Genomic DNA, 25591 nt, shown 5'->3' on the forward strand with positions numbered 1-25591 from the left:
GATTGTGTGCTCCAATTGGTTGGATCAAAAAAAAAAAGCACCACGCTGGGCCTGTGAGGACCGAGTTGAATACCCCGGCTTTAGAGTCATAGGAGTCAGAGTTCAATGAGTTAGAGATGAAGTTACTGAGGTCATTGGGAGAGACTGGAAAGGACAAGAGTCTTTACAGAGGGACATGAGGGGAAGTGAAGAGGAGAGCCTGTGTTGGAGATGGAGAAGAGGAACAGGTTCGTGGTGAAGGAGGTCTTGAAGGTGTGGAGAGGTGAATCAAAATAGGTCAAGCCAGGGAGACATTTTTAGACTTTTATGAGGAAGAGCAAAATCTGTTTTTTGTTCAGCCGGTCGTATCAGTCGTAACACGATACTCTCTCTGGGAGCGGCGTAAAAACGGTGAGGCTCAGAATTTAATTTGCAGCTTATTTATAGCGCCAACGTGAAAACCTTCAAGGAAGTTCAGCCTGAGCTGCAGACTTGAAGCAGCAGCAACCTGGCTGGTGTGAAGCAGCACTGTTGCTCCTTCTGTCTACTGTTTCTACACCCGTTACAATGTAATAACAGTGACGAATGAAAGGCGCATATTGTAATGTGGCCTAGATGGATGACAGTTTCCGCATCAGCTCTGGCTCTGCATTGATCATCTGTGTTATTGCAGAGGTCGCCTGGCTCACGCTGAATTCAGGGACAGATCTACATACATAAAGCGACTGGTTAACATTAGAGAGAACAATGCTGCGGCGGTTTGCGTGACATAAGATGAAAATTGTCCCGGAGAAGCATGGAAGTCTTACCCTGCATGGTTGTGCATGACGGCTCCGGGAAGAGCGGGAGAAGCAGGAGATAGATGAGGTAGACGAAGGACAGGACATTGTACCTGAACAGACAAGCTGCAGAAAGAGAAGACAAATACACATTAGATCATTGGAAGTAATGATGCACCACAAGGTGGACATCAGGAGATAAGAAGGTTGGATGGTTGAAACGTCACCGGGTCATAAAAGCGGTTACGGTTTTAGAATTAAAGTAGGTACAGGGTTCTTTGGGATTTGAAGACCAGAAGCTGAGCACATTGTTCGCCTTGATGGTCGGCCTTAAAAGCCCTTTGGGACTGATCAGGAGGGAGCGCAGGCATTACGAGTCACTACACTGAGGCCATATTCTTTTGAAGAAGACTGCGGGACGGAAGACGAGGTCAGTTGCAGGGATCAGTCCAGGAGACCAGGGCGAAACCGCCTCAACATTTTTTTGCAGCAGCTCTCTGCTGACTAAGCAACATGCCTCATTTCAACCAAGCTTACTTCCTCTTTTAGTTCTCATCCTAACCTTCTGGTTGAGGGCCATATACAACTGTTTTTACTCACAAATCCATATTTGTTTGTTTAGATAGCATTTTTATAGACAAAAAAGTTGGCATCTAACGGAACTGTTGAACATTCTGCAGTGCTGGCAGCGGCGACAAGCCGCCCTATCAGGCGTCGCCTCTCAAATGAGCTCCGTGCAGTTTTGGGAGAACATGTGGTGAAAGTCATTAAAAGGCTCCTGCTGCAGAAAAGTTGCCTGTAGTAATAAAAAAAAAAAAAAAAAAAAACGCCAGAACATTCCTTCGACCACACTTCACACTGGCAGGCCTCATTATCTGATCATCTGGCCTGCGTTACCAAGCAGGTTCACCATTAGTCTTTCAGGGAACTGACGTTCGTTTTGGACACCTGATTGTCACCGAGTGTTGGAGGTATTAACCCAGGAAGTGATTTACTCTCCAGACTCGTGAATCACCTTCCTTCATTTAAGAATTGCAGGGAGCGGGTGGAGAGAGCAGACCTCCATCTTGCTTCCTTCGGTAGCTAGAAATCCGAAATAAGGCGGCGCTATACTGCAGGCTCACTCTGGAGAAGGTTTGAATGGACTAAAGTCTGTGAAAAGAAACACTATGCAGGAGACACAGTCATGAGCAACTCCGACCACAGTGTGAGGCAGGGATGGTCTACTGGCCACTGCGTGGATTCACCCCCGCACCTCAGAATAACTGCAAAAAAACTGCTCTCAAATGGAGCAGCTGGACCACACGCTGGGCTTCGGCCCGCTTGAGCTTTGGCCTCACTCCACTGGCACTCGCGTGATCAGTATTTATTGTGAGATTTTAATGGGCCTGATCCAAAGCTACATAACTGAGATGTTGCACCTTTATGGGCCAGTTCACCGACGGCTTCCAGCGAGCTCCCAGAGGAGACCCGCGGAATAAAGGACTTAATTGAACCCATTTTAAAGGTTTAGATAGAAGGGATTTAATGGACATATATGACAGCTCCTCTTCGGTTTCTCCATGAAATGTACAGTAACCAGTGTACTAGTGAAATAAATCTGAAGACTTAGAGCTTAAAAAGGCACTTTAAAGTTATGTGCATTTTACTTTGTTTTTTATGACAGTCTGTGTGCCATACAGAATCAAATCCAAGGTCCCAAAATGGCCCGTGAGCCAGGCATTGGCTCATTAAAAACATGAGCTAATGGACGTTATAAGGTTGTGTTTAAAAGGTTGGTGGTTTTTATTCATTAAACTTGACCTAAAGGTGCCGACTGTCTCGAATATTGGAGTGAATCTAACAAAAACATCATTTTGTCCTGACAGTCAAAGACTTCAGGGAGGTCACGTGACCAATGGTTTTATACTGCATGATATCATATGATAAAAAAACAAAACAAAGATCCACTAACAGTTAGTCGCAGAACAAGCCAATGTATCAATTAAACCCTATTAATAACAGATTTCTTCTTATATTTTGTTATTAAACTTAAAATAGAATAATAACAAAATATAATAATGAAAGTGAAAAACAAATAAATATATAAATAAATAAATGTCACTGTAATTTAATTAGATTACATTTGGACATTTATTTTTTTATATATTTTTTATTTTCACTTTTATTTTATAATACATATATACATATATATAAATATATATATACAGTATATATAGAGAAATTGTTTTTTTTATGTATTCATGTGTTTATCACTATTAATTTATTGACCAAATAGATCATTGACTTTACATGTATCACCTTCATGCAGTTGTTACACAGGTCTTCAGTAACTTAGGTTCCAGGTGTGTGTTCGTGCGAGCTTTCCACTTGTTTTTTTGGATTTGTGCTGAGTCAACACTTGTGATAATGCATTATATAACTTCACGTGCGCAACGGGCCCTGTTTACACGATCTTCCTGGCACAGGGGACGAGTGTTAAGTGCAAGCACGTCTTCCAAAAAGCGATAATTGACGTATTGATCTGCGGTGAGTCAAACTGACCATCTGCCCCGACGCGGGGCTTTTAACAGTCGCCATCACCTGCCGTCAGCGGACGTCAATTAACGCGTCCTAAATGAGCCGCCGCTGTTGCCGTGTTCTGGCTCCTGAACTTAGTGAACTTCTAATGAACAAGTTTGAAGGCGCTTCCCCGAACTTTCACTTTTTTTTTTAAGTCAACAAGAAGAAAACGCCAGAAAATTGCACCTAATCTCCCGAAATAGAGCTTTCACGTATCAGGACACACTCAATGGCTCCATTCATCGCCATTAGATTTGGCCCTGTGTCGCAGCAGCTCCACAAGAGGAGCCAAAATCTTCAACTCAGTGACCCCAGCCCACAAACGCAGCCACCTTATCTTCATGTTCAAGTGATTTACATTAGAAGGAGAAGTCTACAGCCGCTCAGTCAAGTCTCCTGCTCTGCTGCCGAGACTCACTCGAGGTGCCGCTTCTGTTTTCAGGTTCAGAAATTGACTCCTCGCCCGTGGTCATCTATCATTGCCGAGCCAAACGCAGAGGCCTGCCAGCGCACCAAACATAAATGTCAAGACTGGAGATAAGGCGGAGCAACGCCTCACTGGCACTGAGAGATAACAGAGGAATCTAGGCTTTCCTGAGGAATTAATGAAGAACACGTTGAGTCAAACATTATCAAGCAGCAGCACTGAGTCATGTTCAAGTGAGACAGGCTGAGAGGAAACTTATTTTAAAAGCCCGAATTTTCTAAGGGGCCACATTATGTATTGTAACTGTTGAGCGGCGTAGTAGCGCAGCGTCAGCCGAACACAGCATGGGGCGGACGTAAACAAACATGGCTGACCTCCAGCTCCATCTCATCTCTCAGGCTATTTCCGACCCTCTACATCCCCAGGTTTACCTCCCAGACTCCGCCCATCCAAAGGCCCATCAGGCTCCGCCCTCGTGAGGAGCTCCGGAACAAAACGTGACCACTTACTACACAACGTTAGCCCGTAAACTACTCACAAAACATCATCATAAAAAAGATGGATTTATTTCAACATCATTTTAACAATCAAAGAAGAAAGTCATTTCAAGAGCTGAATATCTTGCGATGGATGAGATATAAAGGGGCTTTATTACTATAAAGAATTACGCAATCTTAAATATATACTATAAAAAAATATTTTATGACGTTTTTTACTATTTAATGTTTTTCTATTATGTATTCAATATGCATCTATTTCTTTTGTCGTTTTTGTTTTGACCTCATGTGGCCCCGGAGCTCCACTTCCACCCCTTTGAAATTGAGAATCAGAGAGAATTGACTTAGTGTCTGAAATATTTGGCTACAAAAATCACAGTTACTATTTGAAACTTTGAGTCAATACATTTTTTAAACGTCATATTTACAGTACTTTTATCTCATTTTTATAACATTTTAATACCTCATAGTTACAATATTTTATCTATTATTTTCAGAGTATTTCATATGGACACACACACATACATATATGCTGCGTACTATCAATACTATTTTGATTAGAGGAGTGGCAACAACTATCCTATGGAATAAAAAATAAATCTCACCAACTGTCGCCTGATTATACATTTATGATCATAATAGCACAAAGATTTGAACAAGTAAAGGCCATGTGTACCTCAAGATGAATGAGCATCAGTCTGAACACAAATCAGAATTCTAGCTTCAGTCTCAGCTGTAACTGTCGCATGTTTCAAACAGTCAGAGAAAAAAAAGACAAAAAAGAAAGTGGTCTTAAACATGAGGAGGATGATGCACCTGGTGTTCTACGCTTCGTCTCATGTACTGCTGCAGGTTCATTATATTAATAGATCTCGTCGCACTATTGAACTAGCGGCGTGGTTTGATGACAGCGTCACGAGCGTCTCCGTGTTCACGCTGCCCCTCTCAACCCCTGCAGGCCTGGCTGTACCTTCACACCACGGCTTAGGTATCAGATACGCCAAACACGTGTGTGTGTGCTCACGATCATGCCCGGAGCCCAAACTCTTCCAGTAAACACATAAACAGCCGCGCGTTTGATGAGCGAAACTGTAGCCGTCTGCGAGACTCAGTGTGTGTGTGTGAGTGTGTGTGTGAGTGTGCAGCGGCCGGGAGACTGTGTACACACGCTGCTCAATAGAGGTGCTGTCAGATGGCCAACAGGAAACGGTGACTGTGGAACTCGTCCACTAGGACACGCGGTGGGAGAGGAGACGGGTTCCTGACATGACACGGTGCGGACACCCTCCATTTATCAGAAACAATATTGGAAAGGTGATTTAGAGAATTCTCCAGCCGGTTCCTGAAATTTAAGATCACATACATTAGACTCACATTCAGGTGTTCGTGGGTTGGCTCATGGGCTTGCCCCAGGGCTTCCTCCCATCCATGAACCAAATGTTTTATTTATTTATTTGTTTGTTTTAACATCAACAACAAAATAGAGACTATTTTTTTAAATAGTTAGAACTGAAAGCATAATTAATCTGAATGTAAATCATTTTTTAGGGTTCCAGTATTATGATTCCCCACAGACATGGCTCCGGGTGACGTGCCCTTCAGCTCAGTAGCATGAAGTTGCTACAACCTCTTGGGCAGCAGGAAAACAAAGGCAGCCGACATCAGCCGCTGATGCGGCGATGCCGCCGACAGAAGTCCACGTCTCCGTCATCACAGTCTCCGTCTGTTCCTGTATATGTAGCTGCTTTCCACTTTACATTTCCTGCTTCCTGCCAGCTCCCGCGTCCAGCTGCACTGAATGACAAGTGCTCATTTGCACTTTGAAAAAACATCAAATATTAAACGCCGTGTTTACGATAAAATGGAAGGCAACTCTGCTCTCCCTCACAACCGCATTATTAATTCATACTGTTAAAACGACTTTCCACGAATTAATGGAGACAATGCATGGCCTCACAATAGCTTCTGGAAATAAAGGGGGCGTCGGGCTGATGCACTGCGGTGGGACTGAGTGAGTCTTATCTATAGAAGAAGGATGCTGTTAGTTTTTAAAGTACATCAGACTCCGGGTCGTGGAGAAGACGCCGCAGCCCGAGCCTCAGTGGCAGTTAACGCTCATCGTTTTCATTTGTGGCCGACCACAGAATGACTGTAACACCGAGTCAGGTCCGTTTGTAGAGCCTCGACGGACGCGAGGTGTGATGTTCCTGAGCTTCAGTTTAGACAGCAGTGGTGCGAAGAGCTTCTGCCCATGTTGGGCTCCAGACGGGTCTGAGTTAGTGAAGCAACACGCCACATGTGCGTCGGTAAACATGACAAACTGAGGGCTTCAATGGCAACAGAATTAAACTATGGAAAAAGTGGTATTTCAAAGATTCATTTGACTTCCTAACACGGGGCCCGGGGGCCAAACCCGGCCGTCCAGGTCTTTTTATGTGGCCCACAACAGAGTTGAAAGCTTCGGGCTTCAAAATATAGTTAACACTAATTTAAAGTGCAAGTGGGAAAAGTGATCCACGTAGATCAGGGCTAACAGATTATCAGCGCTCACAACAGATTGTAATCCTTTTTTTAAATCTTGTTTAATCGAGTTTCGAGTTGATAAAATTTTCCTTCAAGTTACATTTGAACTGAAAAAAAATTAGAAAAAAATTAATTTGCAATTAATCGCAAGTGGTAGACATTAAATGTTAAAACATAATGTGTAAAATCCCCCAATCTGAAAAAGTGTGTTTGTGCTTCAACAGGAAACGAGTGACTCTTGTGTGTGATTCAGGTGGAGTCAGTGATGAGCCAATCAGAGAGGCGTGTCATGCCAGCAATAGAAAGTCAAACTTAAAATATACAAATATACAAATATGATCTGACATTCGTTTCCTTTAACAGAGTGATTAATAATCCAGACTAGAGCAGTAGCTGAGTGAAGAGAAACCCAAAATTCGGAGAGGTTGAAGGATCCTTTTGTATAGTTGAAAAATAAAAATAAAAATAAAAATAAAAATAAAAATAAAAATAAAAATAAAAATAAAAATAAAAATAAAAATGGCTGCCATATAAAAGTGTGCAACCAACAGTGTCCCAGGGTCGCAGTAAAGGTCAGGAAGACACAAACCTCAGCTACATTTCTCGCCACTAAATCAGCGAGTATAAAGCGGTAAAAAGCCCGTGGGTCTTTTGGAATGTCAAATATCCCCCTCAACAGCAGAAGCAGTGGTTATGTTTATTAGCTCTAGTAAAGAAGGTGTCAGAAAGAAAACAACCGTCTGCTCCGTGGTCTGCGAAACTGCATGGCGTCCGATAACAGCACTGAGATCTCTTCATCGCCACAAATCCATTCAGACCCGGGTCTCTCTGAAGGTGCTCTGTCCGGTGGCTCGTCGCTGACGGATCACGACGGTTCTGAGCTACTTTACACCACCATAAGTGATGTAATGATGTTGACACAGACTTTACTAGGGTGCAACCTTTATAGGCTGCTACACACACACACTCATCTACTGACTCAGATTTAAATACGCTGCACACATCTCCCTTCTTGCGCCGCCTATTTACCCGCTTTGATTCTCTTACTAAACTCACCCATGACCTTCTTCCTCCCTGACAGAGGTCACATGGGGACTGGACAACCATTCACACACTCACACAAATGGACCACAAACGCTTGGGTTTGGTCAGTGGGAGGAAATCAGAATTCTCCACTGTACAAAATACTTTTTTTTCTTTTCTATATTGTGGTGGTTTTTTTTGTTCTACTTTTTTCTGACCATAATCTTTCACACTTTTTTAGCCACATGTAAAATGTAAATATATTTATTTATTATTCATTCATGTTTTTCATGACTGAACAATAACAATAGTGTATAGTAACATGATTTATTTTTACGAATTAAATTCCTTTACTATTAACGTATATCACCACCAATTTATTTTTGAAAAAATATTCCTTATATGAAATTTTAGAAGACACATTTTCATTTTATTTTATTTTAACTTTATACTTCTTACTTGTAATTTCCCTCCTAATAATAAATGCATTTTCATTTTACAGATTTCTTGTTGAATTTGATGGTTAACGCGGTGTCAGGTTAGTCACTGACATCTGAGAGATAAAAGCCTTTTGTAAAGATGTTGCATCAACTTTTTAGGGGGGAAAAGGATCAAAATGTCACACAAAACATTAGATTCAGTGTCATAGATTTATAGCAATAGATTATAGCACAGATATAGCAATCAAAATTAGAAAGTTAACACAAAACAAAGGTACTTAACAGTTTTCAACCATCATTACTCTGGTTTGGGAACCTCTCCTACACTCTTTCTTCAGTCTGGAGCATTTCCAGTGAACATCCTTTCATTTTGCAGCTGCTGTTGAGACTGACGTGCCATAAACACCCGACATAGTCCGACACACACGAAGCAAAACAGCTCAGTTCAAACACATTTGTTCCCTTTTTACGCGTCAATATTTTGACTTTCTCACTGAGCTCTGAGGAACTGTTTCACTCAGACTTGATTGATCAATTTCACCCTGATGTTTTCATTGTGACTAATATTGTGTGCCTGAGGTGGAAATGTTCACTGCCAGTGAAAGGCTGCGTCTGTTCACCTGCAGGAACATTGAGGTGTCGCTGACTCTATTTCTGCCACCTTCATTTCATAATAATATTCCAAATAACACTGGTGTGGTGGAGGCAGCGCCTTTAGTTTCATTTTGCTCGACTGGAAATGATCTTCTGCCTGGCTCACTGACATCTGAACTGAAGAGGAGGGGGTGGATCATACTTTTATTCAATATATTTCGTGGTTTTATAGATCTGTTTTGTCTGAACGAGACAGAGGAGAGCAGCTCTGTTCACACTCTACTCACTTGGATTTGGAATATTCTTGATAAAATGTAACACAAAGCCAATAACTGAGAAGTTACACTGCAGTGTGGGCTGTTTTTCTTACTGATAAAGTGCGACTCGTTTGCAGCACTTTAATAGAAAACAGTTTTCTATTTATGGGGGTAGTTTGTTTAATATTTAACAATAGTGTTGCTGATTTATATATAGTGAGGGCAACACATTTTATTTCTTAGCGAGCAACAGTTGAGGCTCAGTTAAATGGCCAGCGGCTGCAGCAGCAGCAGCAGATGGAGCGCGGGTGACGGCTGAGCTGGGAACTCACCCGCTGCGAGACACGCTGGCAGCAGCAACCTGAAGACCAGCCCGCACACCACCTCAGAGGCCATGACTCCGGATCCACTCGAACAAGTCCAGGACCGTCCTCCTAGGCTCCGCGCGGCATCCTAAAGTCCCGCGCTCGGTCAGATCCAGACGGCCACATCAGCTGTGCCCGGCGTCACCTGAGCGCCGGGTCCTCCACGCGCACGCGGCGGGCATGTCACCTCTGGAGACGAACATCAGCGCGGCGCTTCAGCAGCTCCGGTTCGAGTCATTCTCCAGCTCTCCGACAAATTAAAAAAAAAAAAAAAAACTCCAGGTGACTTTGAAAATCCTGAAGAACGGAGCCAAAGAGTCCAGTCCGCCCCTTCTTTAAAGGAAGGCGCTCAAGTCTTCTGGACTCTGGAGAAGCTCCACGCCACGCACGAGTCCTCCTTCCCCGTTAGTGAACTGTGACTTCTGACTTCTGGCTCGGACTGCCGAGCCAAACAAGAGGCTCGAGGACCAGGCGTGATTGACAGCCATGGCAGCCAATTACAAGTCCCAGTTTGGGAAGGAACCAGCCCCCCCCCCCCCACCCACCCCACCCCCGGGATAATTGGAGGCAGGAGGCGGGACCTGGAGCCGGACCGAGGAGCCACAAGTAGCCTGTTGTGAGGAAACGTGGCAGCGAGCCAAAGTATATCTCGCCTTTTCACATAAGTGCATTTAGGAATCACAAACTTGAACTAAAAGATGAAAAATGTACACCGAAAACTTTCAAGTCGCGTCGCTGCCTGAGACCAAACGTTCATTTATCGCCTCCAATCTGACGGCCCTCTGGTCGCAATGGAGAGAAACGGCGACATCTTGTGGACACACAGGGAAGTTCAAGAAGACAAACGAGGTTCGTGAAGGAGGATAAGTGTCTGTCAGGAACTGTGTGAATACATGTCTCCAAGTTCTACTTTTCTAAAATAAACCATTTTTTTCGTTCTGACGTCCGTCACTCACGCTGGGGTTTGTTTATACACACAGCTAATCACAGAGCAGCGGGTGTTTACTCTTTGTTTGTTCACAAAACAACTCCAAAACCGACGAACCTGCTCCAATTTATCTACCAGGGTGGGTTGAGAAGGGAATAACTTAAAAGTTATTTGACTTTGTAGCGTTCTGGAGGTTCGTTTGGACCCCGGAACGTTATAATATTCCTCCCTATTGACGTTCATAGCCCGACCAGTCACGTGACCATCTTAAAACATCCGGACATTTTGACTGAGAAAAAAACACAGCATATAATGGAACCAATACAGTTCATCAACTTCCATATAACCATGGAGATTAAATGTGGATTTACTTACGCAAAAGGGTTTCAAATTCCTTTCCCGCTGTGTTGCCTCTTCTTCGTAGAAACGTAGGTTATTGGCGCTCCGCATCGCTACCGCCACCTGCAGTCCAATTGTGCTCACTGCACATGGGGTATTAATAATCCAGGGCTAAATTATGTGGACTAAACAAAACTAATAAGTCTTGAGTGGATCCAGATCAACTCAATAAATCTTGTAATGAACTCTCTGTCAAAGTACAAAACATGAAATGGTGTTTATCACAAACAGCATGCTCCTGTTTACTTGTTGTGTAAACTCTGCAGTGCAGCATTAACATAAGGTTAAACTGAATAAATCATGGGTGCATTAACATGTTCACTGACAAGGAAATGATCCAGGTGGCTATTTCCTCTGCAGTGCATTAGACGGGAGGTATGATGGGAGTCGTTAGGAGCAGCAAAGGTCCTGTGGTGATCTGATGAATCATCGCTCGGCCTCATCACCGCAGCGCAGTCCGTTTGGAAAATAAACAGATAAAATCTGCTCGGGGAAAAGTTGGCTTATTTAAGCCATCTCCGTCAGCATGTTTGGTGCCAACCTCTGCCCCGGAGCCGGACTTTTCTCAGACAGGCTGGATCCGGGGCCATGTGTGAGCCGTGGCAGAGGCTTCCACTGCTGCCAACCATAATCAATAGTCCACCTCAAACATCAGCGCTCAGGCCTGGAGATGTTTCTGTGTTTGAAGTGTGGACCTGCTGATCTAATCTCCCAGATGGACGTAAATCCGAAGCCACCCTTGATTCATTATTCATCGGGGCCTGAGAGGAGCCGTATCGATGCGCTCCGGGGCCGACAGAGATCACGGCGAGGGCCGGGGTCAGTCATCCCGTCAGGAGGAACATAATTCAAGTGGAAATGCAGGTTTACTTTGCGGATTACGAAAATACAACCAAACATAATTTCATGTGATTAAATGGAGACTCTCAGCATGAGTCATGGAATCACCCATTACCTTTTGGCTTCGGCCTGTTTGTTTTGGGTTTGGAACGTTCCTTAAAACAAACACTCATGTTTCTCATTTAATGAATATCAAAAACATTATTTTATCCTCCAACACCAAACACAAGACCACAGAGCTTATTAAAAATGTTGTTTTTGCAGATGAATCATCCTTTTAAATACAATGCACCAGAGCAAAGGGGAAAGCAATATCAGAGACAGTCAAAATATTGTTAACCAATGAGGTTTTGATAGATAGATAGATAGATAGATAGATAGATAGATAGATAGATAGATAGATAGATAGATACAGTAATTCTGAATGAACTCTGAGCTGTTTTTTGCAGTTTTAAACACACATTTTATCACTAGTGGATTTTTTGATTGTACCAATGTGTGGTTTCAAGTCGCTTCATGCATGAAACGTAAAGATTTTCCTGCCATTGCTCTAAATTATTTTGGGAACCTGAGCGAAACATGTAAAATGAATGGCTCATTTGAACTTCAGAACTCTGCAGTAACAAGTTCCCACTCAGCTTAAGTGAAACAACTTGTTTAATTTGTTTCATCTCCCCTGAAGAGTCGAAGGCATCGATGCACCTTACGCGTCCGATAATGACTTCTAAGTGATTTCACCCGTGTTCCGGTCCACGGCTCGTCAGGTGCCTAATGTCGGTCTAATCTGATTTTAGCTCCAGTCATTAAAAGAATGAACAGCCGAGCACTTCTTCTTCCCTCCGTCAGTCACACAGCCTGATGGAACACTCATCTGTTCAGGAACATGCAGCCAATAATCGGACACTGCATCCCGAGTAATTTGATTGGAACTGAAAGGCTTATTTCAAACTTTACTGCTGAGCCGGCCAAATCTCCAGAGCGACGATAAATATTTATCAGGCTACAACAGTTATTGATCCCAGCTACAATGATGCGCAAATGTGATTATAGGATATACCATCTAAAAATCCACTTCTCTCCTTCGCCTCTATACAGTACGTTTTCAGAATCAGAATTTCATATATTGCCATGGTCAGTGGGGAGCCCACCAACTAGGAAAGTGTTTTGGAATAAAGCGCTGACAGAAAATTTAAAATAAAATAAAATAAATAAACAACAAAGGCTGTTCACGAATTCAACATTCTGACAGCCTTATGTTAAAAACCATAAATTATTTATTTTGGCTGTATCACCTATATAGTTTCTAAAGTATAAGTATTTCAACAAGCAAATACACTGGTTTATGGTCCAAGATAGCAAAACATAGTGAAGAGACAGGTCTCTTCTTTCATTTCAGTGGTCATCCTCTCTTATCACACAACAATGTCTCTTGCTGTTACATTCTCCTCTTCACTTCTCTTCAGCTGTGTTGGTTACTCTGATGAATATTAATGGAACTTAAGCATTGTTTATGAATAGTCAATAGACATTATTCCACCAATTGTTGCCATTAAGTTCTAGAATCATGACGAAAAATAACAACCCATAAGAACCGAATACAACCATAGAAAAGTCCTTGCGTTATTTTTCTTTAATCTGTGAATATTGGTTCACATAAGACAATGTTTTTTTCCCTTCAAATTTTAAAATAATATTGACCAGCACGGAAAACGCTGTGTTTTTGTAATATCCCTCCCGGCCAGCAGAGAGAGCCATTGTGTGCGTCACATGACAGAAGAAGCCAACATGGCGTCTGTGTTTGTGCCACTGTTGTTGTGTTTATCAATCTTTTTTCGAACAACACTCTCTTTCAAACTTTTATCTGAACCGTGCTATAAACCCATTTTGGACGACAGACCGGACTCCGTCAGGTAAGTAGTTATCAAAAGGAAAACAACAAACGTAGGTTTTATTAACTGCTGCTTTTCTTCCTGTTTCTTTTACAACCGCTCAGTTTCTCATCGAACGAATATAAACATGAATACGTGGCTTGCTAACTTAGTTTTAACCCAGTAATTATCAAGTCACATAAAAACCACATATCCAAGTAATGATTAATACAGTTCATAGTTACAATCCTAATATATTAATTTTATTAGTATATTAATTATTATAAACTACGGTCCACTCAAAAACGTCCTTTAGAAATCAATTCATAAATGTTATTGTCAGTTCTAAAAACGTATCACGTTTGTTTCTTGCTTCACTGAAGGACTGGACCTCGGCCTCATGAGTACATCAGCGTGTCAGAACTTCCGTCCGCGTGGGACTGGAGGAACATCAAGGGGAAGAACTTTGTGAGCACCACGAGGAATCAGCACATCCCGCAGTACTGCGGCTCTTGCTGGGCGATGGGAGCCACCAGTGCGCTGGCCGGTGAGACCCCCGCGCCCCTTCCTCCCTCACACTCCTGAGAGTCTTGACCCTTAATAATCCCGCATCCTGGTCCAGACCGCATCAACATAAAGCGAGGAGGAGCCTGGCCCTCGGCCTACCTGTCCGTGCAGAACGTGATCGACTGTGCAAACGCCGGGTCCTGTTACGGAGGAGACCACGTGCCGGTTTACGCCTACGCCCACCGGAGTGGCATCCCTGACGAGACCTGCAACAACTACCAGGCCGTCAACCAAAGTAGGAGTGACAGCAGAGTAACTTCCCCACGCAGAGACACAGATTCCTTCCCTTCTTCCCCTGCAGAGTGCGACCAGTTCAACCAGTGCGGCACCTGTTCCTTCTTCGAGAGCTGCGCTGTGGTGAAGAACTTCACCGTGTGGAAAGTGGGCGACTACGGGAAGGTCACAGGGAGGGACCACATGAAAGCAGAACTTTACACCAACGGGCCTATCAGGTAGCGCAAACCTGTCTCTGTAAAACGTCCAGCAGGGGGTGATCACATATTATTAGGAGGGGTGGGATTTGATTTAAAAACTGTGATGAATTAATCTCAATTAATTGCTGTTGAATGGTTTAAGAATATTTGCCACAAGAAGCCACATTTTTCAATTTGAATGAATTTGGTATATTACTGAATCAAATGATGGACCCACACATACATTTAAACAACAACTATTTAGCACAATAAATCACAATGGTGGCTGTATTCAAGCTTTTATATCACCTTATTTCAACTAAAGCTCTTTTAATGTCTTGAAAATATTTGTATAAGAATTTCAAGTCCATTCAGAGTAGTGGAAACCCTGGACATTGTGTGGTGAAAAACCCACTGAACTCCCTGAACAAAAGCAAACAGAAGCTTTCGTTTGCTTCTGTTCAGGGATTCCTCCATGTTTGTTGTTGTTGTTCTCATCCTAGCTGCCACGTGTCTTGTGCATCACTGTGATCAGTGGAGCAGGAACTCCTGCACTGGCAAAGGTTCCCTGTTGTCTGGAGAGCAAACGGTTCAATTAAATTATTTGTTGTTGTTGTAATTAATCGTAATAATGTAGTAATTAATCGTAGTTTACTCGTTAAAGTCATACCACTACTTATTATATATTGCCTTGCTATTTAAGCTCTAGAATGAAGTTTGTGGGAACCTTCTGCCATCTATTGGTGGAGTGGGGTATTGCATTGTTGTCCTCGTGATCATAGTGACAGTTGAAGACTTGAGGCTTTTGTCTTCCAGCTGTGCTCTGATGGCCACTGACGCTCTTGAGCAATACTCCGGCGGCATCTTCTCACAGTTCCACCTGCTCTCTTTGCCCAATCACATCGTGTCTGTGGCCGGCTGGGGCGTGACTGAGGACGGGACGGAGTACTGGATCGTGAGGAACTCCTGGGGAGACTTCTGGGTAGGTGGCGCCGAGCCGTCCGTGTCCGGAAGGGTTCAGGGCTCACGTTTCTTCCACGGTTCTCCTCCACGCAGGGGGAGCACGGCTGGGCCAGGATCGTCACCAGCGCTTATAAAGGCGGAGAAGGGAACTGGTTCAACCTGGGAATCGAGAAGCATTGCGCATATGGGGACCCCATTGTGGCCTAGGTTCATGAGCTGATCTTCCAAAGCTGATTGTGCTGTTGAGAACTTGAGCCGATGAGGAAGTGGACTGTGAAGCCGCTTGTAAGGAGGAAGAGGAACCAGCTCAGTCACATGAGAGGAACCAGTTGAGTCACCTGTTTTTTGAGAGACGATAGAACACTCTCCATACAAAGCCCTCATTCTGATGTCCAACCACAACAATGAATGGAGTCACGCCTTTCAATGATTCCACGCTGGAACGTCACACCAGTTTGTCAAGTTAGGATTGCAGCATGACGCGAGTGTTGTGAGAGCAGGACCAAGCAGATGGAGGAAGTGTCGCCAAACATTCAAGAATATGACAGTTTAGTCACGGAACTGACACATTCATAAAAGCAATCTAATGTCAGCTAATATTTCGTTGACCTGTTTTAATTTCTTCTCCATTTATCACCACTTTTTAATGTTTTTTTTTCCCCACATTTGTTTTATGTATAAACTTATTTCTAGCGACACCGTCTGGAGCGGTTATCAACTGACTTCACTGTGGTTTATTTGTTTATTTATTTTTTATAGTGTTTACAAACAGGATAACCGTGGTTCATAAAAGTGTCTTAACTTGCATCCGACCAACAAAGGCAGCTGACTGCTGACTTTAAAAAGCCGTCGGTGGAAGTGAGGAGCAGCTTCCTGTCTACTTTCTGACAAAGCAGCTCTGTTCACGCTCCAGCGCCTCTTCACAAATCGGGGTGATCTTTTCTTCCCCCGGCTCGCGACGACCCGCCTGCACATCTGGACCTCCACCCCGAGACGGAATGTTCCCTCGCAGCGACCCTGAAATCATCTCTCGTGACGTCACCCCCCGCACTTAATCCAACAAAAGAGCCAAACAAGAGCAGCGTTTGACGCGAGGAGCGCCGCGGCTCAGGCGACTGGTTGAGCTGGAATTAAAGAGCCGGTCACGTGACTCCCGCCATCCGCGTAATCTCTGTCCGCTCTGTCCGCCGCATCGCAACCTGGCCGATCACATTCATGGTCGATCGATCGATCACCTGCTTCTGCTTCCCGCCAGCGCTTTAGCGCGCGTACAGGAATGCGGGGAGCACGCGCGCACTGACAGCCGCGCGCCCGTCAAGCTCGCGAGCGTGCATGAGGATGCAACCGGAAGTGATGAGAGACGAGCGCGTGACTTAAATCCTGTTCTGTATGTATTCAATGAACCTAACCGCCTTTGTATGGTTCGAGCGCATATCTTTCGAGGTTTAAAAAAGGTTTAGCACAAATAATATATACATCTGTGTTTGTAATATTAAAAAGAGCTTGAGGCTAAACTTGTTTAGAAAATGAACGAACAAAAACTTTTATTTTCTCTGCTATCTTATACTTCAGCATCAGTGAGTGTTTTATGTAGTTTAATCAGTGAATGGACTATCATAAAAAGATTATCATAAAGTCCGCCGTTCGTTTTGGACTTTTGACATTCAGTCACGGGTTTTACACCCACAGTTAACTCAAGCGGGCAAAGATCACGATTTTCAGAAATCGTCTTCAAATGATGCCAGTAATTCTAACGAAGATAACAGATTGGAGCTCACCCCCTCTCGCCTTTATTTTGTAGTCCAACCGGAAGCGCGTCTCTGTCTTCTCGGCGAAGCTCGAGTGTTTACTGATCTTCGCACCGACGCGTCGACCTCGACGCGCGCCTCGCTCTCTTTCTCCCGGGTCTGGCTCGGTGTCTGCGGGGTTGGTTGTGTGGCGGTCCACCCGGGGCTGCAGGGGAAGATGCGTGATGGCGCGCTCCATCGCCGCCAGTGCGCCACTCCAGTGAGGGAGACATGCTGCGGCTCAGCTGCAGATGGATGCTGGCGCTGCTGCTGATCCTGCTGGTCAGCGGGGCTTTCCTCTTCTGCGAGTACCTCATCTACTTCCCCACCATCCTCAAGTGCGCCTGGCCCAAGATCAGCCATGGCCGCGGCGAGGAGCCGCCGCTCCGCGCCATGGTGCTGTCGGACACGCACCTCCTGGGAGCCGTGGGGGGCCACTGGTTCGACAAGCTGAGGCGGTGCGTTTGCGCTTTGTCTGCGCCCCATCCTGAGAGGGATTCAGCACCGTGTCCGTCTGTTGTTGTCCCGCAGAGAATGGCAGATGGAGCGAGCGTTCCAGACCGCGCTCTGGCTGCTCAGGCCCGAGGTGGTCTTCATTTTGGGGGACATCTTCGACGAGGGCAAGTGGAGCTCCCAGAAGGTAAACACCGGCTCGCTTCGTGTCTGACCCGACCTCACTTTCCCCACATTTAAATCAGTTCACAGCGGAGTCGGAGCCGCTCGAATATCCAAGGTGAGCGAATGAAAACACGAGATTATCGTTTCAAAACACAGTCTCCGGCTCAAGAGCTCGATGTCACGTGACAACGGAACCCGTCGTTCCCAAACACAAAGGCGTCAGGCGAGAAATTAGAGTTGAAAACGCGAGAATTCGACGAATACATTTGATTTCTTCCCTTCTTGCTCGATGTCTCAATAAAGTGTTTGGTCTAGTCTACGCTACATTTCACTTCTTTGTCACCGGAAACGTCATGTTTCAGAATAAAACCTGGATTTTTAACGATGCCACCATCATCACCCAGCTTATATTTTGCGCTATTATCGTTCATTTTCTGTCGTCTTTTGTCTCTGACTGCGTATTAATTGTTTGCCTTTTTGTCAGGAATTGAGACCATGAAGCACCTAAATACATGAATTCCATTTATTCTTTTCAAGTCAGTGTGAAGCCATTCCGTCTTTCCTTTCTGCCCTCTGCTGTCTGCCTGTAAAACAGTCAACTCACTCATGGTTTATCGTGAACAGTGAAATTTTTTAGACTCAGGATCCCACCAACTAGAAAAAGTGATTTGGTACATCATGCAACCATGAAAAAAACTAAATAACAATAATAATAGCAGCTGTAATTCCCAACATTTTGTTAAACTCCATGTACGTCACATGTTAATACCAAGTTAAAATAGTCACAAAACAATGGATGAGCCGGCTCTTCATCTTCCTCTATGACTCATCCATCATCTTCATCAGAGTCAGAGAAGCTCCTCAGGACGTCCCCTTCTCCCCAAAGGGCCTCAGCCTCCTGAGCTGAAACAACCTGCTCTGCCCTTTTTTGAAAACATCATCTGTGTTTGTCCTCCGGTCCAGTGTGTTGTTCAGGTGAACGATGTTGAATAGTGGTGCGTTCACTGCCCCTCGGTGAGACACGGTCCTCCCTCACAACCCTCTGATTCCTCCTGCAGCACTGGGACGATGACGTCCGCCGTTTCCACAGGATGTTCCGACACTCAGCCGACACCGAGCTGGTGGTTCTGGTCGGGAACCACGACATTGGATTTCACTACGAGTAAGTGCTTGTGATGATGCCTTCAGGGCCAATTTACTGATTCAGCTTTGATGTTATTTGTTGCAAAGTCTCGCTCAAATGTTGGTTTTAGGCTCATAGTTCTGCACCAGAGTTTGGACCTGATCACTGCAGATAAGATGAGATAAGAGGGCAAATGTCGACCATTGGCATGTGTCCAACGTGAAGCGGCTGCCACCTCAGATTTAGAACCACTCACCCAGTGAAGATATACAAATATAAACTGACAGTAACCCAAACTAGTAGATTGTCTGGTACGTAGCCATTAGCGCCACACACGTGTACTCAGATCTCGGCACCCAGCTAAGCGTCGGCTGACTTTTGGAGACGGCTCAGCAGGTTTCCCTCGGACTGATGGGTGCGGGCGTGTCTCCACAGGATGGACTGGTTCAAGCTGCAGCGCTTCGAGAAAGTGTTCAACGCCTCCTCTACTAGGATCGTCACCAAAAATGGAGTCAAGTGAGTCTGTGGTGTGGGCGGGGTGTTTCACCTGTGAGCCTGGATTCTCATGGAGTGCTGGAGGAAGGTGTGACAGAGGAGACCCAAAATGACTCAGATGGAGTCCATTTATGGAGGGAAAAACACAAAGGTGTCAGGCGAGAAATAAGAGTTATGAATTAACGCAAGAATACGGCAAATATATCTGAGTTCTTCCCTTCTTTCTCAATATCTCAATGAAGTGTTTTCTCTTTTCTATTCTACATTTCACTGCTTTATCACCAGAAACATCATATTTCAGAATAAAACCTCTTTAATATAAATATTGTCAGAAGAAAAGTCTTCATCAACTGAGGTTGACTGCCTCCACCCCCAAAAAAAGACTTGAAATTTGAACATGTCAGACTTCCAAAATAAACTTCCATATTTTCAAGGTGCCTAATATCTATTTGAACAATTTGTTTTTGAATCATTGCATTTAATATCGATGGTTGGACGGACGTCACACCTCATTTAAGACAGTTATTTTAATCAGTTCTGAGTCCATAGAACTTGTATTGAAGCATCAACTGTAGTTTTTATTAATTAACGTAAAACATTTTAATTCAATCTAATGTTTCTTAACTATTATCTGGGTTCGTTTATTATTGTGGAATGGTTTTTGAAGCGCTTTTTCACATTAAATTGAACTTTATTAACATTAACGCTGCCGTCCCATCAAGTCCTTTTGATGTGTGACTTCACGTATGAATAAAGTATATATTTCTGGTGTGAAGTCACATAGCCAGGTGTGTTTGTGCGCAGCTTCCTGCTGGTCAACAGCGTCGCCCTCCACGGAGACGGTTGTCCCATTTGTCAGTCCGTGGAGAAGGAGCTGATCAAACTGTCCAGGGACCTGAACTGCTCCCTGCAGGTGAGACGGACCACGTCACTATTATGACCTCTGCTGGCGCGTTTGCGCATTGCAAGCTAAACATGAATTTTGTCATTATTATTGTCTCTGAAATAGAAATATTTATGTTTGAAATCTTAAGAATATTATCAATATTTCTTATGTTATTTTTCCATTGATGTATTTTTATTTATTTTTTGCTTTGGTTATTCTTACGTGGATCGACTTCAACTGAGTTCTTCGTGTGTTTTCCTCTGCAGAGCTCGCAGGCCGGCGCCGCCGGAGCCACGGACGGGTGTGAAGGCGCCCAGGTTTACCCGCCCAGCGCCCCCATCATGCTGCAGGTGACCCTCACGAGGAGCCACGTGGACCCCAGTATCCCGGGGTTCTGTGTGACGCCAGTGCAGACAGTTGAGCTGAGACAGAGCCACACTCTCAAGGTCAACTGACCTTCAGGAGAGGAGCTTGTTTTACCACCATAACAAGTGCTACTGCGACTGTAGCTGCTGAGACTGACACGCCGACCTAGTCTTATAACTACTATGTAACTACTACACTGCTACATGTTGCTGAAACTCACTCCAGCTACAGTACTGCTGCTACACGTACTTCCACTGGTTCTGCCTTTAAAACAGTACAAACATTTCTACTGCTTTTACTCATACTAAAACAAAACCTACTTCCTCTTCAAACACTTCTAACATTACTTACTCCAGTACTGTAGATGCTACTACACTGATTTCTGTTAGCTATTTTAAGTTAACTGCTATGACTAGTACCACTTTACTGATGCACTGCTGTATTGCAGTGTAATAACATGCTACGACGCCACTAATACTCAACTCTTCTGTGCTAATACTGATACATCTACTACTAATACGACAAGTTACTAATACTTCTACCTTCTAACTTCTCAATGCTATTAATGTCCTGTTGTCTTTTCTACTTCTGAAAGCACTAGTTATTTCTACTCCAAATACACTGTTGAGTACTCACTCTTTCCACTGTCTATTACCTTCCTTTGGTACTACTACAACAGCTACTGCAAATAATACAGCTAATGCTGCTGATACCTGGCATTACTTCCACTGCCACTGATGATACTCGTACCACCTTCTATCATTAATGCTTGACAAGTACTAGAACTTCAGATGCCATAACTGCTGCTGCCACTGTTACAAGTACAACCCAGCTACAGATACTAACTTTGCTGCAAGTACTGCCAGCAGATACTATCATTAATGACTGTACTGTCCAGCTCCAGTACAAGAACCGCTTCTTCCTTATATCTAATCCAAGTACCAGCTTATCTCAAGTGTCCGCTCCTCTGTGCAGCACTACCCTCTGTACCGGGTCAGTGACGCGAGCTGCACCGGGCAAGACGCGGCCCCGCCCGAAGAGCGCCACCTGCTGTTCAGAGAGAAGTATGACGTGCTGTCCAAGGAGTCGTCTCAGAGGGTGAGTGCGAGCGAACACCACAGACAGAGTGAGATTCCGAGCCAGTGTCATGACCAGATGAAGAGTCGTGACTTTTGACGTTGGATATGAAGCGAACTAGAGCTCTCTGGTGCCCCCTGCTGTGTATGTGTGATCCACCTTAGCGCGTGGTGATTGTTGCATTGTGACGATGCTGCTGCCTCCTCAGCTGCTGCACTGGTTCCGGCCTCGTCTCATCCTGAGCGGACACACGCACAGCGGCTGTGAAGTCCTCCACGACAACAAGTATCCAGAGGTCAGCGTACCGTCCTTCAGCTGGAGGAACCGCAACAACCCCAGCTTCATCCTGGTGGGTGTCATCCTCATCCTCATCCTCACGGCTCACGTGTCGCTCACGCCTGGCCCCTCCCTCGCAGGCGTCGGTGTCGCCCGGAAGCTTCTCCCTGTCCAAGTGTTTCCTGCCGGAGGAGAGCACGGTCATCGGCGTCTACTGCTCGGCCGGCGGCTGCCTGCTGCTGCTGCTGCTGGCCCACTGTCTGTGGGTGAAGGGCCTCCTGCAGTGCCTCAGCCTCTGTCTGCTGGGCAAACACAAGTCTCTGTGAACTACACTACCCAGCATGCACCGCTGGACACCAGCCATGAGCTTCAGGAATTCCCAGCACTTTGAAGGACAGCTCCTCCCCGGCGGAGGAAAGTTCCCCCCCACCCCCACCCACCCCATCATACCAGCCGATTCAATGTAAATACAGAAGATGTCGAAGGAGAAGAGGCCCTTCTTCCATCCCTCACCGCCGTGTCGTGGTCATCTCACCTGAATCAAGTCGGGAAATACTATATTTACTATCGACTTTTCTGTGCCAAATGTTTGTGAGGGTTTTTGCCAAATTTGTTTCTGATCAACTGTGAACAATAAATCTGACGACGGAAGACGCTGTGGTTGCTGCAGTACCGCTGTACTAGAGGGCGATATTTTAATCTGTAGCGACAAATGACAGAAAAAAATGATGTTTTTCAGAGGGGTCCAGTCGGACGCAGAAAGATGACATTCGAAATACACGACCGCGCCCTTATGTATAACTGGATACACCAACTTACCTAGTCCTGTTTGGAGCACAGGAAAGACTTAAAGTCAAGAGAGTCCCTCCAGAGAGTAGAGTTCCTTCTAGGTTTAAGAGAATAATCCCAGCCAACTATCTCAGCTCGTGCAGTAGCATGAGAAGATTCCCCCCAGAACAGAACCTTCTGGTGTAGAGGCGAGTCTGTGGCATGAAACAAATAATCATAGAACCTTTTCTAGATCTTTTAGTACTCAGGGTTTCACAGAAAGGACTGACTTTCCCACCTCCTCCGAACAAAGTACCGTTTCAGATCCATACTTTGCTTGCCATTGGTCCACTTTTCTTCTCCAGGGTGAAGTTGTATTCATCTACTTGCCAGATGCGTATGGACTTTTTGTTGTTTGTTTTCAAATGGGTTGCCATCCCACTTCTGACGCCAAAAGCCAACACACGTGCAAAGCTGAAGACTCGAAATAAGCAGAAACTCCACCGCCGACGGACGACAAAAACAGCAGATGAAACCCAGGCCAAGAAGAGTCCTCTAATGTGCCTCTTTATTTAAAGAAAATAAAAATGTCATTTAATCATCATCATCATCATCATCATCATCATCATCATCATCCACCCGGGCCTAACAAGGTATTTGCACCTCCAGTCAGTTCACTCTCTTTCAGGGATAGACGTGTACTGTAGCAGAAGAAAAAGGCTGATGCTGTTTGTACAAGGAGAAGAGCTCGTCTTGTTGGGTGCTGCTCACACATTCATAGTGCCTGTGCCATCGGCTCGTGGCTCCGAAGGACCAAAGAAGTAATATTGCACGCTCTCATTTATTCATCTCCATTCTAGACATGCTTTCCTATGTGTGTATGTATACATATTTACCGTATACATACATAGGTATGTACACCTAGGCACACACATAATTAAACATGTATAATTGTACATATATATTTATATAGACCTATAAATTTACATGTACATACATTTAGAAAATTGTACACACACAACGCTCGCTCGCACGCACGCTCTCTCACACACACACACACACGATGCGTCTGTGAGTTTGTCGTATGTACACATGCGCACAGGCACGCACTTCAGTACATATCGCAGACGCGCTTCAAAAGAAGAAAAAAGAAAAGAAAAGAAAAGAAACTTCCTATTAAAACAACACCAGGTTGCAATTTGGACACTTCAATGATCTCCGATGTTTGTTTAAAGCTGTGAAGTCAATAATAATATTAAGAAGACGGCGGGAAAACAAGCCCCCGTTGAGAGAAAAAAAAAAAAAAAAAGGCATGGCGCTGCAACATCTGGTCTTCACTGCAGGTAAGTGGTTAATTTGCATAATGTATACAGGTTTTTAGGATTTTTTTTCCCTATTTTTTTATTTTTTACTAAACAGCATTTCCTCTTTTTTTTTTATAAACCAGAAAAAAACTAAACTCTACAGAGAAAGTCCTCCACCCGCAGTCGTCGGCTGCCGGTAGAGTTTGACATCAAGCTGTACAGCGCAGTCGAAAACATACTTACATCTGAGCTCATTTACAGGTACAGCCATAATCAAGGCACAAAGATCTACAAGTAGATTTGTTTTCTTTCAATGAAGTTGTACAAAATAATATTACATTTTACAGTCTGTACAGGATAATTCAACCTTGCACAGTGTACAAGTTAACAAAAAAAAAACAAGGGATGGAGGGGTTAAAGAGGAACCTCCCCTCCTCCCCCCCCCTCCCTCTCCTCTCCCTCGCTTCAGATGTGTGTGTGTGTGCGTGTGTGTGTGTGTGTGTGTGTGTGGAGGCGGGTCCGAGTCCAGGGCTAAGGTGCAGACGGCTCAGTCCCCCTCGGTGTAAATACTTTTGCCTGTTCAATGTCAGCGCTCCGCCCGCAGCTCGGCAAGCTAATAAATATCGTGATGCTACATTGTGTGTACGCTTCCTCTGAGGGGGGTGGTTGGGTGGAGGAGGGGGGGGCGAAAAAAAGTGAAGGAACCTGATGCAAAAGTGCATTTGTCTCCTCCGTGTCGTCGTCCACGTGCAGAGGAGCAGAGGGAGGAAGAAGAAAAAAACAAATGGATGCCAGCTTCACCTGGCGAGTGACACGCTAACACACACATGCGCGCTATCAAATGGCCTTTCTCCTCACACACACACACACACACACACACACACACACACACACACACACACACACACACACACACACACACACACACACACACACACACACACACACACACACACACACACACACACACACACACACACACACACACACACACACACACACACACACACACGCTGCCTCCACACTGAGGTCCCGCCGTCAAACAAGAGAAGGGGTGAGAAGAAAAAAGGAGGTAGCGCGAGGCTTTAGTGGAATGACGTTTCAAATAAGAGGGAAAAAGCGTGGATCCCCAGACTGGGTGGAGGTGGAGGAGGAGAAGAGGAGGATTTGACACACTTCAGTAGTACTTCATAGTCCCTGACAGGAGGGGGCGCTCGTGGAGGGGAGGGAGAGAGAGGGAGGGCTGGCAGGACGGTCCCATCACAAGAGTTCGTACTGCCGCAGGTGCATTCTCTGGATGATGTCCCGGCAGTCGTTGAAGACCCGCCGGATGTTCTCCGTGTCCACGGCGCAAGTGAAGTGTGGATAGCAGTAGTGTCTGCCGTCGCCGCTCGCAGTGCTGATCCGCTGCAGGGGTCAGAGCCGGGTCAGAGCCGTGCCGCAGCACCAGATTTAAAGAAAAACAAA

The 25591-nt window shown here is 44.8% G+C and overlaps 4 protein-coding genes across 6 annotated transcripts in view; 2 read left to right on the forward strand and 2 right to left on the reverse strand.

Moving 5' to 3' along the window:
* Positions 1-9871, reverse strand: part of LOC128769392 (piezo-type mechanosensitive ion channel component 2) — a 63936-nt gene extending 54065 nt beyond the window's left edge. For both annotated transcript variants that reach the window (XM_053883074.1, XM_053883075.1), the window contains exons 1-2: positions 9414-9871; positions 789-884 (exon numbers count right to left, since the gene is read on the reverse strand). In XM_053883074.1, coding sequence (XP_053739049.1) covers positions 789-884; positions 9414-9477 — 160 coding nt within the window. In that variant the 5' untranslated portion in view covers positions 9478-9871. The remainder of the gene's footprint in view (positions 1-788; positions 885-9413) is intronic.
* A 3514-nt stretch (positions 9872-13385) lies between these two features.
* LOC128770161 (cathepsin Z) lies at positions 13386-16154 on the forward strand. The gene is made up of 6 exons (XM_053884484.1): positions 13386-13523; positions 13865-14028; positions 14104-14283; positions 14350-14500; positions 15278-15443; positions 15518-16154. The coding sequence occupies exons 1-6, from the start codon at positions 13399-13401 to the stop codon at positions 15629-15631; spliced, it is 900 nt and encodes a 299-aa protein (XP_053740459.1). The 5' UTR covers positions 13386-13398; the 3' UTR covers positions 15632-16154.
* Positions 16155-17074: 920 nt separating this feature from the next.
* Positions 17075-23539, forward strand: mppe1 (metallophosphoesterase 1). Its single transcript, XM_053884482.1, has 9 exons — positions 17075-17669; positions 17743-17851; positions 18888-18991; positions 19388-19468; positions 20252-20360; positions 20600-20683; positions 21675-21797; positions 21985-22125; positions 22193-23539. The coding sequence occupies exons 1-9, from the start codon at positions 17443-17445 to the stop codon at positions 22376-22378; spliced, it is 1164 nt and encodes a 387-aa protein (XP_053740457.1). The 5' UTR covers positions 17075-17442; the 3' UTR covers positions 22379-23539.
* gnal (guanine nucleotide binding protein (G protein), alpha activating activity polypeptide, olfactory type) overlaps positions 22919-25591 on the reverse strand; it is a 42667-nt gene continuing 39994 nt past the window's right edge. Inside the window, exon 12 of one of the 2 annotated variants that reach the window (XM_053884480.1) lies at positions 22919-25531. In XM_053884480.1, coding sequence (XP_053740455.1) covers positions 25385-25531 — 147 coding nt within the window. In that variant the 3' untranslated portion in view covers positions 22919-25384. The remainder of the gene's footprint in view (positions 25532-25591) is intronic. The other variant, XM_053884481.1, reaches the window with a different exon arrangement.

This window comes from Synchiropus splendidus, chromosome 13 (genome assembly GCF_027744825.2).
Source record: "Synchiropus splendidus isolate RoL2022-P1 chromosome 13, RoL_Sspl_1.0, whole genome shotgun sequence".
In the NCBI taxonomy this organism is placed as follows: Eukaryota; Metazoa; Chordata; class Actinopteri; order Syngnathiformes; family Callionymidae; genus Synchiropus; species Synchiropus splendidus.